This window comes from Lissotriton helveticus, chromosome 1_2 (genome assembly GCF_964261635.1).
Source record: "Lissotriton helveticus chromosome 1_2, aLisHel1.1, whole genome shotgun sequence".
Lineage (NCBI taxonomy): Eukaryota > Metazoa > Chordata > Amphibia > Caudata > Salamandridae > Lissotriton > Lissotriton helveticus.
The window spans coordinates 210,652,920-210,670,974 of NC_136058.1; the positions used below are offsets into that span (position 1 = coordinate 210,652,920).

The 18,055-nt window shown below is 44.3% G+C and overlaps 1 protein-coding gene across 1 annotated transcript in view; it reads right to left on the bottom strand.

The window, feature by feature from the left end:
* Positions 1 to 18,055, bottom strand: part of LOC144799843 (sodium/glucose cotransporter 4-like) — a 791,764-nt gene that overhangs the window by 414,669 nt on the left and 359,040 nt on the right. The window contains exon 6 of the mRNA XM_078671423.1: positions 2,036 to 2,116. Coding sequence (XP_078527549.1) covers positions 2,036 to 2,116 — 81 coding nt within the window. The remainder of the gene's footprint in view (positions 1 to 2,035; positions 2,117 to 18,055) is intronic.

Sequence of the window (18,055 nt, forward strand, 5' to 3'; positions counted from 1 at the left end):
TTGCAAACTTACAGCTTAAGGGTGGCCTGCTCATTCTCCACCGAGGAGACCAGGGTCTTGGCCTTGGTTACCTGAGTGGCGACGCTTAGGAGGTTCTGGTTCAGCAAGCAAACATCCACCTAGACTTCTCCGACCTTGGTCTCCACTACCAACTTTGAGTCTTGGATTGCCTTGAGTATGGGGTCGAAGTTTGACTGTGCTGCAGAAGGGTGGTCGGTGGTACACATGGCCACTGAGCTCCGCCAGGTGCATTGGTCTATTTTAGTTTGGGTGGATGCCCGGGTGGTGGTGTGTCTCGCCACATGGCAGTGTGGGGTCAGAGGTCTCTGAGGATGAAAGAGGGGAATGGGAGGAGGAGGGAAAGCTTGTGCCTCTTAAAGCCCGTGGACCACTTACCCACAGGCAGAAGTAGCAGCCAGGGCATAGGTGCCCCACATCCAGTCAATAGGCTCCAGTCCTTAAGACAGGGTTAGGTGAGTCGGCAGACCAACTGGTGATGCAGGTGCTGCTAAGGATGTGTATCTGACATTAAAAGTCTGAGGTAACACTCCAGCACAGTAAAATCGATGGGCTTCCACAGCGTGCCACTGTCTTTGGGGAGGGACAGGGGATTGGGGGGGCAGCAGCTCAACAGGTCTTCAGTCCTTCTCAGGGTATAGTATTTCACCCCTGGGGGCAGCAGCCACTTCAATACATTCCAGAATGTTCTCAACAGCAAGGCACTGCGAGCAACTCCAAGTGGTGGGGAGGGCAACACATAGGTCCTCCACATACCTCCAGTCTCTGGCATTCAGAATCCACCCCATGGCCCACTCCCAAATCTCATTCTCTGTATTAGCAGGCTCAGGCATCTCCCAGGGCCTCAGGCTGATCAGTGTGCAGGCAGTTTAAGGAGCAAGGCAGGACCAGGCCGCATCAAGATTTCAGCATCTCAGAGGCATGAGCGAGGCTCTGCATGGCCTCGAAAATCACACAGGGCCGGCTGCGGGATGTAGGGCGTAGTCCCTCAGGGTCCCGCACAGGCCACCTACGCAGACCAGCCACGCTTACGCGCCCCAATTACAGGGACCAGCCATATGATATCCAAAGGCAGCCCTCCTCTCGGGGCTCCTTGCCCGACATGGCACCTCTGCTCCCTCTAGCACAAGCACTGGCCCGCACTGGAAGCCCGCAGGTCGCATTGCATGTCGCTCCCTCGGGCCCGCCACTCAGCCCCCCACCAGGTATAGGTCTCGCCAGATGAACATCAGGAGTTTGTCTACTCCCAGGCCGCAGATATGTGTCACCCTAAAGTTGGAAGCCGCTACAAGCCAGCAATGTGGACAACCAATCCCCTGGCTCACGGTGTCTCAGGCCGCCTCTCTCGACTACCCCAGTGACTCTGTTTTCTGGCCCCTGCATTGAGCAAGGAGTGGGGGGTCAGAAGGAGCTTTCAGGTCATGGATGAAGAGGATATTGGAAGGGTGGAATGGCAAAACACTAGTTTGAGGCCGCTATCCTGACCAGCCCGACCTCACCCCCAAATAAGTGTCAAGGATTATTTGTATAACAGAAACGGTATAGATGTAAATCTTAATTTGTATATCTATAGAGCTTATGAAAAAAGCAAAATCAGACTTCTACCAATCATTTTTCATTAAATCTTTTAACATTCAAATTTTAGAAATATGTATGGGTTTAAGTTAGTTGAAGATGTATGGATGGAGATGGAGGGTGTACTATCCGTAAAATGGATATTTTTTACAGAGAATATAAAGGTGACGTATAATTTTGGTTAACTATTGGGTAGGTGTTGGGCCATTTATAGTATACTTCCGAATAGGGGTTGGCAGAACTCATGGACTTTCACTTTGTGGAATTCCACAGAGTTACATGAAACTCCATGAGATTTCACAGAGTTCCACGAACAAGTGGAATTAGGTACGTTGTGCTTCTTGCACTGATGTTTTGCCTAAACAAAGAACTCCATTACTCCAATCACAGATGCACATTGCAATGTAGCTCTTAAATCTCTTAACCTATGATTGTTACTTACCAATGAATGTAAGGACAAATGATCCAGCCACCATTATGACAGTCTGAAGTGTATCTGTGTAAATCACAGCAGTTAGACCACCTGCAATGAGATATGGAGCAATATGAATATTAATCTTATTTTTTGAGAGTGGTCTTGAGCATTATGTATGACTGAACCTAATCTAATAATAAGGCCAAGCAATGACAAAAATATTTTCAATTTTCCATTCTGCACAGACTTATGATTACAAAGCTGTCCATGTTAACGAGAAAAAACACAACACCCCATTTTGCTTTGAGTTTCTCACAATGGTCTGCTGCTTAGTTAGGCATTAGACTTTTCATTGGTGTAATGCATCATGGCTTTCTGATTGAATATAGGATATTGCAACATGTACGCATCATCCAAATGGCCCATATTCAGTGCACCAATCATGCCATGCATACGGCCCAAAAATAATGTATTTCCATATTGTGGTTAATTAATGTGCTTGAACCCTATGTTTGCCAGAGTGAGGATGGCCCACTATCACCCTTATGCGCACCTTTATTTCGACAATTTTAATTGCCCACATACACTTAAACTTTGCAAACAATTCCATCAGACACACTACTACTCACCTGCTCTATACATTTATCTTAAAGTGCCACACTATGATCCCAAATATTGACTATAACTTCAGCAATGGACTTCCTACCAAAGTAGTGCAAATTCACAAACCTGCATTGTTATGTTATGCGATGGTGATTTGTAAAATGCATTAATCACTCACGAGGGTTTTCAGGTGCTTGAGCAAGTGCATAGGCGTGTGATTCCCATTGTGCTATTTGAAGAGCCCGGTTTTCAGCTTCTTCCAGAACTCAAGAAGTGACGAGGAGGCTCGGATATGCTGAGGGAGCCAATTCCATGTTTTGGGTACAATGTAGGAGAATGTGACCTAATGCTGTCCTGTGAATGCGGGGGTGAGTGCAAATTAAAGTGAGGCAGAGTGTAAATGTCTAGTAGGCAGAGTGTAAATGTGTGGTAGGCTGGTGGAAATTTGTGCAACTGTTGAGGTATACTGGTCAAGTGTTGTGTACGGCTTTGTAGCTGTCTGTGAGAAGTTTGAATTAGTAGCGCTGGTGAATGGAGAGCTAGTGAAGCTCCTTAAGGTGAGGTGCTTCGTGGGTGCTGCATGGAAGGTTGAGTAAGAGTCATGCAACAGTGTGTTGCCATAGTAAAGCCTGCTTGTTAGATTGTGTAGGTCTTTCTGGTGTTCTGTTACAGCCACTTGAAGATCTTACATAGCATGCAGAGGATGTGGAAGCAGGAGGTACTCACTGTGTTAATTTGTGCCAACATGTTGAGCTTGCTGTCAAGGATGATTCCCAGATTTTTTTTATGGTCGCATGGTGTTGGTGTTGGTGCTAGCTCCAAAGGCCACCAAGTTGAGTCCCATGGGTAGGTCTTATTTTCAAAGACCATATTTCAGTCTTGTCAGAGTTGTGCCACAATCAGTGGGATTGTCATCCTCTCAGCTACCAAGGCCGTGCAATTGGGGAAGAGGGTTGTCTTGTCCTCCAGTGAGAGGATGAGCGGTGTGTCATTGGCTTAGGAGACAATAGTGAGGTTTTTTGATCTGATGATGTTGGCAAGTGATGTCATGTAGACGTAGAACAGGGTGGGGTGAGGTATGATCCCTGAGGGACTCTGCAGATCAGCTTTGATGTGAAGGGTGTCAATCTTACTTTTTTAGTTCTTTGTATGAGGAAGGAGTAGATTTAGTTGAGTGTGGCTCCTTGGATACCAATTTTCTGGAGTCTTCTGATTAGGTTGTTGGGGGAGATGTTGTTCAAAGCCACAGAGACGTCTATCAAGATGAGGACCACTGTTTCTTCTCTTACCAGGCTGCTGTGGATGTCAGTGGCTGTAAAGAGTGCTGTTCTGTAAAGAGTGCTGTTTTGGTGCTATTTTCTGAATCCTGATTGGGTGTGGTCCAGCTGGTGGTGAGTCTCAAGTTGGGTTGAGAATTTCTCATTGATGGCCTTCTCAATCACTTTAACCGGGTAGGGGAGCAGAGAAATGAGTCAGAATGTGCTCAGTTGGTTCTGGTCTGCTGATGTCTTCTTAAGGAAGATGTTGACTTCTGAGTGTTTCCAGTCATCTGGGAAAATGGCAGACAAGAAGAATGTGTTGAAATTGTGGGTGAGGACGGTGCTTGTTAGAAGTGATCCTAGGTTGTAGATGAGGTGGGGGCATGAATCCATTGGGGCCCCGGAGTGGATGGTCCCCATGATTGGTGCAATGTCCTCTCTGGTGAGGGTTGTCCATTCTGTCAGGAAGCCCTCTTGGGTGGTAATAGATAGGTTGGTCATAAGTTCCCTGGGTCAGGTTGGTGCGTGAAGTTGCTGTAGATGTTTGAGATTTTGCTGTGGAAGGTGTTTGATAGTTTATTGCAGAGTTCTTGGGCGGGGATGGTGTGGTTGATGGAAGCTCGGTGTGTGGTCTTGGCGAATGAGAACAATTCCTTGCAGCTGTTGGAGCTTCCTTTGATGTAGTACGCTAGTGCTTTTTTCTTGGTGTCTCTTAGGTGCTGGTGGTAGAGTCTGAGTGCAGGTGAATCTGTTGGCTGTTTTGTGGCTGGCTCTCAATTCCCTCTTTAGGTGTTCACAGTGCTGTTCAGTGGTTTGGCCTTCCTCTGTGCACTAGCTGGCTTACTTTTTTGGACCTTTTCTGCATGTTGGTCTTCAGGAGCGTGAGTGAGTTTCACAGGACAGGATCCAATCCAGTTGTTGTGGTTGGCGATGCTCTTGTTGAGGTAGCCTGTGTAGTTGGGTTGATCCATTCTGAGGGCGCTATGTCAATCTTATTCTGTGACTTTTCTCTTCCTGCAGCTTGGTGGGCTGGTACTGGTGGGTGTGTTGGTTAAGGGCGCGTTGCATTGAATTGGAAGTGGATGATGAAGTGGTTGATCCAAGTGAGTTGGAAGGTGGCGTTGTAGTTATGCTGTTGCTGGTGGGGAAGATGGGGTCCAGTGTAAGTCCTGTGGTGTGTGTGTTGGTTCAGAGATGACCTGGGTGAGTCTGATGTTGTCCAGGCTTTCAAGGAGTGCTGTGGAGCAGCGAGCCGCCTCTGTCTTTCAAGTGGAAGTTGAGATCTCCGAAGAGTATGTACTCTCTGGAGTTGATGGTTAGTGGGGTGATGAAGTCGGTCATGGGGCTGCTAAAGATAGCTTGTGGTTCGGGAGCACAGTTGGCAAAGTCCCTATTCAAGGTGAAGTTTCCCAAAATTTGCAGGTTAAAGTGCAGAGTGGCATTCTCTGTCGATGCTAAGCATTGAATTGTTTCCAAATGATTGTAAGTCCTCGGTCTGGCTTGTAGGTCTGGTCCTGTCATGTGTTCTTGTACCCTTCTGGGACTGCCGCAGCGATATTGGGTGCTGATGTATAGTTGAGCCATGTTTCAGTGAGGAAGAGGATGTCAGGTGTGTCATTGTTCAGCAGGACCAACATTTTGGTTGTGTGCTTGCTGAGAGAAAGAGTATTGAGTAGCATGCATTCGAGTGAGTGATGTATGAGTTCACCGTGGCATGTAGCTTCAGGCATGGGTGTAGCTTGTCAGAGTTGTGCCACATTGCTGGTGTTTTCCTGGGTGGGTGGCTGCAGGAGAAAAGACAGTGGGTGCACCTGAAGGCTCCTACTGTGGTGTGGTGTGGCAGCAGCAGGAGGAGATGCGTCCTGAGTTGATTGATCAAAGGAATGCTGAAAAGTATAGCTGAGGTAAATTGTATCAGGTATTCTGGTTCTGGGTGTGGTCCAGTTGCAGACGCACTTGCCTTTGGTGTGACAGCCATGCAGTTGTGCAGTGGCCACCATTTAATAGGTCCCGTGTGGAGGAGGAGTATGGGGGCTGAGATCGGGGCTACCATGGTGCAGGAGGAAGAGGCAAAGAAAGAGAAGTTGGCAGGAGTACAGGTAAAGAGCAGGAGAGGTGGGTAGTAGAAAAAGTGTGGGAGGACGGTAAGGGACTTCGGGGAGGGGCACAGAAGCCTTGACTCGAGGTGGACGAAAGACACAAAAGGTGAAAAACGCAGAAAAGAGCACAGAAAGGGCAAAAATCACATAGAAATAGAACACAGAAAACCACATAGGTGTAGAAAAAGGGCACAAACGGTGGAAATAAATCAACAAAGAGGATACAAAAGACCACAGAAGTGTACAGAAAGTAAAACATGGCACAGCTAGCCCAGAGAGAGTAAAAAAGAGGGTCCAAGCAGCACAGAAGTGTTAAAAAAGGACAAACAGGGCACCAATAGCACAAAAGAGCAGAACATAGCAAAGAGGGGCATGAAAAGCATGAAAAGAGCACAAAAGAGCACAAACAGCACAAAGAGCACAGGATAGCACAGAGGGCGCAGAATGGCGCAAGAGTTAAAAACCGAGCACAGGGTGGCGCAAGTTGAAAAAGTGAGGTGAGGTGGGTGCCTTGAGGCAAAGGAATCAGGCCTGATAGGGCTTAGACTGATCAGAGGACCGATCCAGGAAAGTGTGGGGCTGGGCTTGGCAACTTCATCGCTCCACCCACAATTTACTCCCATACAGGAAAGGAGTCAGGATATCATTGCACCCTGGACAACTTCCCCCTCCCAGGATCAATTAATGACTTAATGATAGCTACAACACAGCCACATAGTGGGCGTGCTACTTGTAAGCCAAAGGTAAGCCTGTCTGCACCCGTCCATGCTCCGACTGCACACAGCACCAGGAACCCTGGTCTGATTACTACCCAGCAATACTTTGCAGCACTCCTTACGTTTCTAGACCATGAATGCTATTCCCCCAACTGCTGCCATGCCGCACCACACACAATGGTAAGAGCTTTCACCGGTACCCACTGCTGGTTCACTGGCAGCTACCCGCACACACCCCATGCAAATACTCACAATGCCCTCCACACCCCCTCCCAATACACACACCACACAAGCACCAACAACGCCTATACCTCCACCCTACACCACAAGCTACAGCAAACACGCATGTCAACACCCACTTGCATGCTTCTCAACACACAATCCCACAGCAAGCACACAACCGAAATATGGGACTTTCTGCCCAGTGATGCATCTGACATCCTCTTCATCACAAAGGCCTGGCTTAGCCCTTCATTGGCTCACGACATTGTCACGGCAATCCCAGTGGGGTACAAGATCACACAACAGGACTGTCTTCACAAGCCAGGAGAAGGACTTGCTATCATCTACAAGGAATCCATGAAAGTCACAACATCCACAGAGAATGCCACCCAATACATGGAACACCTGCACTTCAGGTTGCAAATCTCAGAAAACTTTACCCTGAACGGAAACATGCCCTACCAACCACGAGCCACCTTTGCCAACATCATCACTGACTTTGTCGCTCCACTCACCATGGACTTCAGCGTGTACATTCTTCTTGGTGACCTCAACTTTCACCTGGAAGACCAAAACGATCCCTGCTCCACAGCACTCCTCGAAAGCTTGAGTAACATCAGACTCACCCAGCTCATCACAGAACCAACAAACACTGCAAGACACACACTGGACCCCATCTTCCCCACAAATGACCGCAACAAATACAACCCCACCACCGAGCTCACAATGGACCGAATACTCCTTCATCCATGTCCAAATCAACACACCTCAAACCAACACCTAGAAACCAACACCCCTACCAGGTTCAGACTTTCAAGCCGCAGCTAGGGGAAAATCACAGAAGCAGGCCAGCTCACCTCCTTCAGCACTGATCAACCTAGCCATATAGACAACCTTGATAAGGACATAGAAAACTTCAACAACTGGATCAAGAAATGCATGGACTCCCTCATATCCATCCGTTCTAACAAGCAAAGCAGATCAAACAAGCAGGCCAATGGGTACACATCGCTATCACCAGCAAATTAGAGAAACCAACAAAAAAAGCACTGACGGAAGCTCCAACAGTGCAAGGACATCTTCTAGATCATCAAGAACATTGCTGCCTCCCAACAATTCTGCAACAACATATTCAACTTATCCACAGCAAAAATACAAACATCTACAGCAAAGTCGTACACCAAGGAAACTTGTTGTTAAACTACCCACCACCAACTATGACGGCCACCTGACTGAATTGACAACCCTCACCAGAAACAACACCGCAGCAATCATGCAGACCATCCACTCAGGAGGCCCAATGGTACCATGACCCTGCCATATCTAAAACCCGGGAAAATCAACAATCAGCACCAGCCTGACCCACATCATCAACATTTCCATCATATCAGCCACTTTCCCGGATGAATAAAAACTTTCAGAAATCAACGCCCTCTTCAAGACACCAACAGCTGACCTGAATCAACTGAGCAACTTCCGACCCATCTCCCTGCTCCCTCTATCCAGCCAAAGTGATTGAGAAGGACATCAACAAGCAACTCACCCCTCACCTCAAACTAAACTAACTTCTGGATCACAGGTCTCCAAAGTTGATCCTGGTGGGCCAGACCCATGCCAGATTATTAGCATATCCCCATTTAGATAAATGTAGTTATCTTAAAATATATGGTTGGATCCAGCCCTCCAGAACCGACTTTGGAGAACCCTGTTCTAGACAACATTCAATCAGGATTCAGAAAGAACCACAGCACCAAAATAGCACTCATCTCAGCCAACAACTTATGAAACATCCTGTACTAAGGAGAAACAACAGCCTTCATTCTGCTTGACCTCTCTGTGGCCTTTGATACTGTCTCACACAAATCCCTCATCAGGCTATTACATAAGATTGGCATACAAGGATCTACTCTCAAATGGATCTGATCCTTTCTCATGGGAAGAACCCAAAGACTCAGGCTCCCATACTTCACATCAGAGACCAAGAAACTGATATGCGGTGTCCCACAGGGATCGTCCCTTGACCTCATCAGTTTCAACATAGACATGACACCACTGGCCAGCATCATCTGATCACAAGAAATCACTATCAGCTCCTGCCTCAATGATGCCCAACTCATCCTCTGCCTGACAGGCAAGACAGACGCCACCAGACCCAACTTTGCCAACTGCATGACCATCGAAGAAAACTGTATGCAAGCCAACTGCCTGAAGCTCAACCCTGACAAGACAGAAGTACTGGTCTTCAGCAACAAGACCTCACCATGGGATTTCATCTGTTGGCCATCTGAGCCAGGACTAATACCCACATCTACAGACCACACAATAAACATCCTAGATGGCAAGCCCTGCATGATGGCTCAAGTCAAAGCTGTGTGTCCTCTTACTTTCACATCCCACGCATGATGTGAAAGATCTTCAAATGGTTGCTTCAGAACACCAGATGAACCATCATGCAAGAACTCATCTCTAGCAAGCTGGACTGCCGCAAGGCTCTCTATACTTGAATCTCCAAACAACTCCTAGACAAACTCCAGACCATTCAGAACACCACTGGAACAGTCATACTATATTTCCCAGGCCTCACCCACATCAGACCACAAATTAGGAGGCTTCACTGACTCTTCATTCAGAAGCTAAGCCAATTCAAGCTTTTTATCAAACCGTACGAAGCACTACACATTGCGTCAACAACGCAATACACTTTCACCAACCAACCAGAAACCCTACACTCTACTTCACTCTTACTCGCACACACTCACCACATTCGCAAAAGCAAAACTGGAGGTTGCTTCCTCTCCCACATTGCAGCCAAGACATGGAACAAACTCCCACAGCTCATCAATGCCTTCTTCTCACTTTCCACAAGAAGCAGAAGGATTGGATATTTATATAAAGGACCACACATCCACACACCTTGCCCAAGTGCCTGGATACCCCCACAGGTGATTATTGCGCTATACAAATCACCATAACATAACACACTCCAACTACCAACAGCCATCACCATTCATCACCCTCACAGCTCTGCACAAGAACTAGAAGAATGCACAACCATCTTCACCATTTGGCAATATCACTATAATCTCAGTTCACTGCACTAGTACCTTACAGAACCACACTTCTACATCAAACCACATTCATACCACTCACCTTCACAACCAACTTAGAGTTTTGCAATAACACACTTAGCACTACATTACTACCACTGAGTAACACTTTATCAATGCCAGCTTTCCAGCCACAAACTATCACTAAAAACATCTACAGGGTCACACAATCTCTCCCTGCTTACCACTCCCATCCCACACCAATATACTACCACTTAACAGCATTGCACTATCACTTTTAGCACTTTACTATCATGGAATGTTCCTCACACCATCAACTACACCGATATATGCCTCAATTCTCCATAATATTATTTTGTCCCAAATCACATGATTGTGCTATCAACCATCATCGCATTACCAACTAAGAGAGCTCCATCATAACACAACACCACAATGCTACCAACTCGCCATCTGCGCTAAAACGATTACAATAGCAACCATATTACTACACCCCAGCACATCATTACTGTCTCAAGCACTGCACTGAAAGTACAATGTAGGGGGAAGGATGAAATGTCTTGCAAGAACTTGACTAGGATTGTGGTTCCTGCTGGACAGGCTGCATACCTCTGCCAACCACAAACCCAATTTCTAACAGTAGTATTTCCCCAAGTAATTGACTTCACAGTGGAGAACCATGTATACAAAAATGACATTATGTAATTTCTGTGAAGATTTGTGGTAGGTATGCGAGGAAAAACCTATGCAGCTTCACACTCCAGCACCTAGTTCCAATCATGCACATTTCAAATGTATTCATGTTTTTGTATTTAATTGCAGTTTTATATAACAACTCCAATGGGTGACAAAGCGTTTTATATAGCAACCATTTTTGGGACTAGGCCAATAGTCAAAGATTAGGTTTCTGAACATTGAACTTTCAAAGTATTACTGCATTTACTTTATTGTTTGTATAACATCCCAGCGGTACCCCCAGGATGATCAGTGACATTATTCCCATGAGAAATTGGGTTGTTGGTTCAGGGGGCTGAAACCCTACTTAGGCAACAGCAAATCCTTGTCAGGGTGAACCACAAAAAGTCCCTCAATTAACTTATGTTTAATTCTCTGGTAGCTTCGTACAAAAGCAGTCTATCTTAAATATGAGGTAATGTGTAAAGTATTTATGCAGCACTCAGACAGTAATAAAGTGAAAACTCAACACAAGAAAGATCACACTCCAATTTAGAAACATAGATTAAAGTGTAATAAACTATTTGACACCCAAACGACAAAAATCCAATCATTAGAACAAGAGATATACAGTTTCAAAGATTTAAGGTAAGTATAGCACCTAAAACTACAAAGCTCCTCTCACACTTATCTGGTCATCGACACTGAGTGAAAGTCACAAGTTCAGGCCAACGGCGATGGAGCATGGACCGGATACAGTGACTAGGTTAGTTCCACTGGAAGCTTTGTGGATGGTCGTTGCTGTAGCCAAAGATCAGGCCGGTCATCACGGATGGTCATTGATGTGGCATGAAGATCTTGGTGGGCGTCATGAACAGTCATTGCTGGAGCTTCTCATTTGTGGTCACCTTAGGCTGTTGATGCTGTAGCTCAAAGTGCATATCCCATGTTGCCAGTCGTTGATGGAGGTTGCTGTAGTGCAGAGAGTCAGACTCACCAGAGCTTCTCATTGGCGGTATACCCAGGAGGCAAGATCTTGGTGTAAAGAAGCCCATTCATAGTCACAAAGAGCTCAAAACTTCAGAATGTCTCCTTTTCTTCAAGCAGGAGATCAACTTATGCCTCCTTGCCCTGGTCCCAGTCTGCCTGCAGGCACAATAGGCTAGTGTGAAGTACAGAGGCACAGGGCCTGATTCACAAAGGGCCTCCACACTCATAGCCGAGGCCCCACAGTGGTGGCGGGGATCTGGTCTTTAGGTGAGAGCCCTGAATTTGTGGTGGGATCGCCGCAATGAGATGCTGCAGTGTAGAGGTCCCGCCACAAGTTCAGGGCCTCCTCCACAAGTGCAGGCTCCCAACCATGACTGCAAGGCCTCCACCATGACTTCAAAGGCCCTTTGTAAATCATGCCCACAGTCTTTTAAAGTGCAAGTGGAGCACAGCTCTGAGCCCCCTATCCTTCCTGAAAAGGACATAATTATCCTATGTCTTCTTCAGGACCACAAAGTTATTGCTACTGCAAACGTGAAATAAATATGAAAAGGTACCGACGGACAGAGTGGTGCCACCTTCTTCCTGAGCCGCGGCCAGGTGAGGTGAGGTCTTTTCCTCGTGCATCACGGAAGCTATTAGCATTCCGTCACTTGCAGAGGACTTGCTGTATATCCCTGATTACAGGTGACGAGGTTGTATTCGTTCCAACCTTTTCATATTTATTTCAAGTTTGCAGTAGCAATAACTTTGTGGTCCTGAGAAGGCATAGGATAATTATGTCCTTTTCTGCTGAAACATGTTGACCCTTTCTTTTCCATACATAGACAGTCATTTGTTGAAAACTGTCGATTGCACTGTTTTTAAGTTTGAGCTTTGAGAGATATCAATAAAGTGTTTTCTCTCATTGTTCAATTTTAATTCACCATCTAATATTATTTTGCATTGCACTAATCACTCCCACATGAATCAATTGCCCACATCTGTAGGTCCAATTACAGCGGTTTTTATTGCTACAATCTTTATAACTTTATATAAAAAAAACATCCGCGAGCTCCCCTTTCCTTCTGAAAGGGTTGCAGCCCTTAGTGCCACTAGTGTGACACTAGGAGGAGACCCAGATGATGAAGAATGTCACCTTTGATGAGTGATGGGAATCCGTCCTTTAAAAGTATCTTTTCTTTTGTAGCCTGCTAGAGTTTTATAGGTTAGCGGTCATGGTTTTTCTAGGTCTCTTGTGGTTCTAACTGTCTGAATAGACACGTGTATATTGTTGTTTTGTATCTAGCTTGTGATTGGGGAGTATATCAGCGCCAGATCTCAAAATATTCCCTTCATACGTCACAGTTTTCCTAGGTCTCAGCTTCTTCAGTGCCTAGACCACAGCAATGGCTTCTCTCTCAATAGCTTTTCACCTCTGTTCCCTGTGAAGTAACCTCCTACTGATGAAGGCTGGAGGTTGGTCTAGGCCCTTCTCGCTTAACTGTGATAGCACAGTTCCTATCCATGCTCTGAAGCATCAGTCTGTAAAATGCATCTTTTGGAGCAGTCACGGGACTTGAATATAGGGGCTATACACATGATCTGTTTGAAGGTTTTAAGGGCTTTCTGGCAGGCATCCATTCATATCAACTTCTTGGGCTCAGTTAAGGGTGGCAACAATGGTGCCATAACCCATAACAATGATCTCTATTCGGGCTTGGAGTGGCAGTACCTTACACTTGCCCACAATGTGTTTCAAGTGCATCACAGAACCCAGAACTATCTAGAACTTGCTGGCCTTCATATTCAGGCCTGCCTGTTGTAGAGCCTGAAGTACCTCCTGGATGTAAGCAGGACTGAAGGCTCCCATCCAAGCTAGAACCTTGTTCACCAACCTCTAAAAGGTGGCAGGCATTCTTCAATCTAAAAGGCATCACCTTTGGATGTGGCCCTCTGGGGCAGAGAATGCTGACTTCCCTTTTGCAAAAATCAAACACGTCCCTATAATTCACCAGAGGGAAAAGAGGCATAGATGTCCACTAACCACTCAAAAAAACACTTTTTGCCACTGCAGAACATTACATGCTATATAGTCAAAACAAATTATTGTATCTAAAAAATTTTCACAGTTTATTCGATATAATACAATACAATATTGTGCACATCAGTGCCATACACAAGATTAAGAAAATGTATCAATACAAATAAGCATAATAAAACATAAGTAAGAACACAGGTTGTCGACGCAGCGTTTCGGTATTGATATACACCTTCATCAGGACAGTTCTCTAGTTAGTAAAAGAAATATACAATTAGTATACTTAATCTTAAACTTCTTTTTTACATTGTGTTATATTTAACAATTCTATCATTCACAGATTGTTAACAAATTGTTTTCAAAACAGTATGGCAATATGCAGGGCAAACAAGTGGATTTTAATTACAAGATGTGTTTCGGCATTGCATTGTAGCATTCCTTGGACAAAAACGATTTCTTGGGGATTTCTACAACAAAACTAAACATATGAGTAGGCAAAAAACTACTTCCATACCTTATATGTACGGGTTACTATTCCCGGCCTTTTCTTTACATTTAAGCTGTCTTCTTGTTGTTATCGGGACCTTTTACTTGATAAAATTTGTGTCCTTAGAGTCATCTATTTAAGGGTCACTATTTCCGCTTTATCTTTTGGGTTTCTACAAATAAAATTAAGAAGACATTTTTGTCTATACTCCCTCGCATCTTACTCTGGGGACTATGCTAAGCAGTTGAATTTACCTTAAAATTATCTGTATTAGTTGTCTGTGGGTAATTCATGCAAGCTACGAGGGAGTATAGACAAAAATGTCTTCTTAATTTTATTTGTAGAAACCCAAAAGATAAAGCGGAAATAAGGACCCTTAAATAGATGACTAGATGACTCTAAGGACAAAAATGTTATCAAGTAAAAGGTCCCGATAACAACAAGAAGACAGCCTAAATGTAAAGAAAAGTCCGGGAATAGTAACCCGTACATATAAGGTATGGAAGTAGTTTTTTGCCTACTCATATGTTGAGTTTTGTTGTAGAAATCCCCAAGAAATCGTTTTTGTACAAGGAATGTTGCAATGCAATGCCGAACCACATCTTGTAATTAAAATCCACTTGTTTGCCCTGCATATTGCCAAACTGTTTTGAAAACAATTTGTTAACAATCTATGAACGATAGAATTGTTAAATATAACACAATGTAAAAAAGAAGTTTAAGATTAAGTATACTAATTGTATGTTTCTTTTACTAACTAGAGAACTGTCCTGATGAAGGTGTAAATCAATACCGAAACGCTGCGTCGACAACCTGTGTTCTTACTTATGTTTTATTATGCTTATTTGTATTGATATATTTTTTAATCTTGTATATGGCACTGATGTGCACAATAATGTGTTGTATTATATTGAATAAACTGTGAAATTTTTTAAAATACAATAATTTGTTTTGACTATATAGCATGTAATGTTCTGCAGTGGCAAAAAGTGTTTTTTTGAGTTGTTAGTGGACATCTATGCCTCTTTTCCCTCTGGGAATTATAGGGACATGTTTGATTTTTGCGGATAACCTTTCTCCTTGTCCCTAATTGGACTCATAAGGAGACCTCCCTTTCTCTTTTTATCTTTGACTTCCCTTTTGCTCCCTCAGTTAGGGCAATCTGCCATTACCCTGAAGTGAGGTCATAAGTGCTCAGAATCTTCTCAACCTGTCAATGATCTCATCAGCTAAGGTGATAGGGTGTGCATCAGTCTTAGTGACTGTACTGAGCCCCCCATAGTTCACATAGAACCTGAGTTCAGTGTGGCACCTAGTAGGGCAGTTTCGGGTACATGCACTACTGGGCTGACCCAGAGACTACTAGAGTGCTCCATCACTCCCAACTCAAGAATTCTGGAGACTTCTGCCTTTATGCTGGCACCCATTTTGACTGACAACCTGTAATTTGTTCTTAGCAGGCATATTTTCTTCAGTATCTATGTCATGGGTATACAGCTGGGTAAGCCCAGGATTGAGGGAGAACAGGGAGGTAAACTGTCCAACACCTTCGTGACGACCACTTCACTGGAGCCTCACATTGGCAGTCAGTGTGAGCGGCAAGATCTTTATGCAAACAGGCCTGTTAATGGACAAAAAGAGTCCAATGGTCCTCAGTCAGATGACCACTGGAGTCACCTAAGCCTTGGATGAAGGGTGCAAGTCCAGTATTCCTTCTCAGACAGCAGGTAGGCCTCAGGCAGCAGGATAATCCTCTGGCAGCAGGGGTCTTCTTCTTCTGTAGTATCCACATGTCCACGAGTGAACTGAAGATTAAGTTGAGGGTCGAATTTTTATACCTGGTACCTCCTTTGAACAGGGAGAAATGTCTGGAGGCTTCCTTCACAGATGTGTCTGGAATTTCCTGCTTACCTGCCCCGGTCCCAGTCTGTCTGTAGGCACCATAGGCTAATGTGAAGCATTTTGTCAGAGAGTAGACAGTCTTTTGAAGTGCGTGTGGGACTGTGTACAGCTCTGCCCCTCAACCTGCCTGAGATGGTCCATGCAGGCACAACTAGTCCCCCAATTGTGACTGTCTGGGAGGAATACACAGGCTGTATGGACCAAATGGCCAGGACAAGAAAATGCCAACTTCTCAAAACTTAAAAGTGGAATTTTCAGAATTGTGACTTAAATTTCGACTTTACCATTAAAAATGATTTTAAATTACAATTCCTCAGATACCATTCATTACTTTCCCACCTGCTCCCAATACATATTTACCCCTTATTAAATGGAATAGGGGAACCTAATGTCATACCAGACCATGTCAAACTAAAGAATAGATGTTCAACTTTTACTTTTTATGAACCCTGCCCAATGGACTGTCTTGAGCCTACTTTAGGGCTAACATATGTAATAAAAAGGGAGTTTAAAGCTTGGCATGGAGGATTTTTGCCACATCAAATTGACATTTTAAAAATTCCAACAGGCAGGCCTGGGAAATATATTTTTAAGGGTTACTTAAGTGTGTGGCACAATAAGTGCTGTAGTCCCACTACTTTAATGGAACAGTGGTTCTGCCACCTGTTTGCTTAAACGAAGCATGGGATATTTCAATCAATTCTATCTCTCTTTTGAGATGAGACCAACAATCAATGTTAACTAAAATCCAAACCAAAAGAAAAACTCATGTGTTCTATTTTCACAATGTGAATTTATAGTAAATTATTATAAGTTTGTGTAATCAATTTAGACACATATATATACACACACGCAGATAGACTATATATAATAACAATTGAATTAATGACGTGAAGTGAACACAGACAAATTACATATATATTTACATATCACAAAACATTATACACATGATACATGAACATATATTGCAAAAACAAATAAACACAGTGTGCAGTTTTGTAAAGAAAGTATCAACCCAGTAAATGGTTTCTCCTACTATTTTTCAATTACTCCGAATGATCATATACACTTGACATTAAAGCGATGAAATTTCGACCCATGGTTCTAATGGCGATATTGTGCTTGTCCGTATGGGGTTTTCCTCAGCACTAGAGAATAGATCTGTGTGTGGCGTTAAAATAGGTTCCACCCTGATATATAGTCTGCACGGCAGCTTGTACTCATGCGAAGACGGATGACCTGATTCTGACGTATGCCTTCAGCTCACTTAATAGGATTTAATCTTTGTCAAAGCTTTCCTCCGGCGTATAGCGTACGAGGTTCCCTGGATGCATTTCCTAATATTTCAAGAGATTGCCTGTTGGGGCCTTCCGCCTCCAGAACCAAACTTTACTATGGTATCCAAGGCTGATTATTTGCCATTGGATACTTCTTCGGCTTTCTATCCTCCAATGTGAAAAACCGGGAAGCTGGGTAGGCCCACTACTAGCATTTAATTGTTCATGCCTGGGTATATGGTATACCATTTTACTAAAGACTGATAGGTAAATTAAATATGTCAATAAGGTGTAAGACATTCTTAGCATGTTCTGAGGAGTGAGCCAAGCACTTTAGCACTGGTTATCAGTGGTAAAGTGCACTGAGTTCTAGGCCAACAAAAACAAAGTCAGAACATTAGCAGGGGGATGGCAAATGACCTAAGGTCTAATTGTTTCTCATTAGTCCATCTGTCTCACAAGAGGTCAGACACAAGCTCTTCAAGCTAGGCAACATTACTGTGAAATATCTTTGTATTTATGAGAGAAATACTTGGTCGCAAACAGTGCTCACATCAGGATGAGCTATGACTCAGATTCATGTGTATTAAGATGCTGCCATATTCATGACTGTCTGTCGTCTGCCGGTGGATGTGGGGTACACTTTTAAGAAGAGAGGCCAAAATAAGGACGTCAAGACATATAGTATGTCTCAAGCTAGGCTTTTGTTGTCTGGCCCCAAAGCCTCTA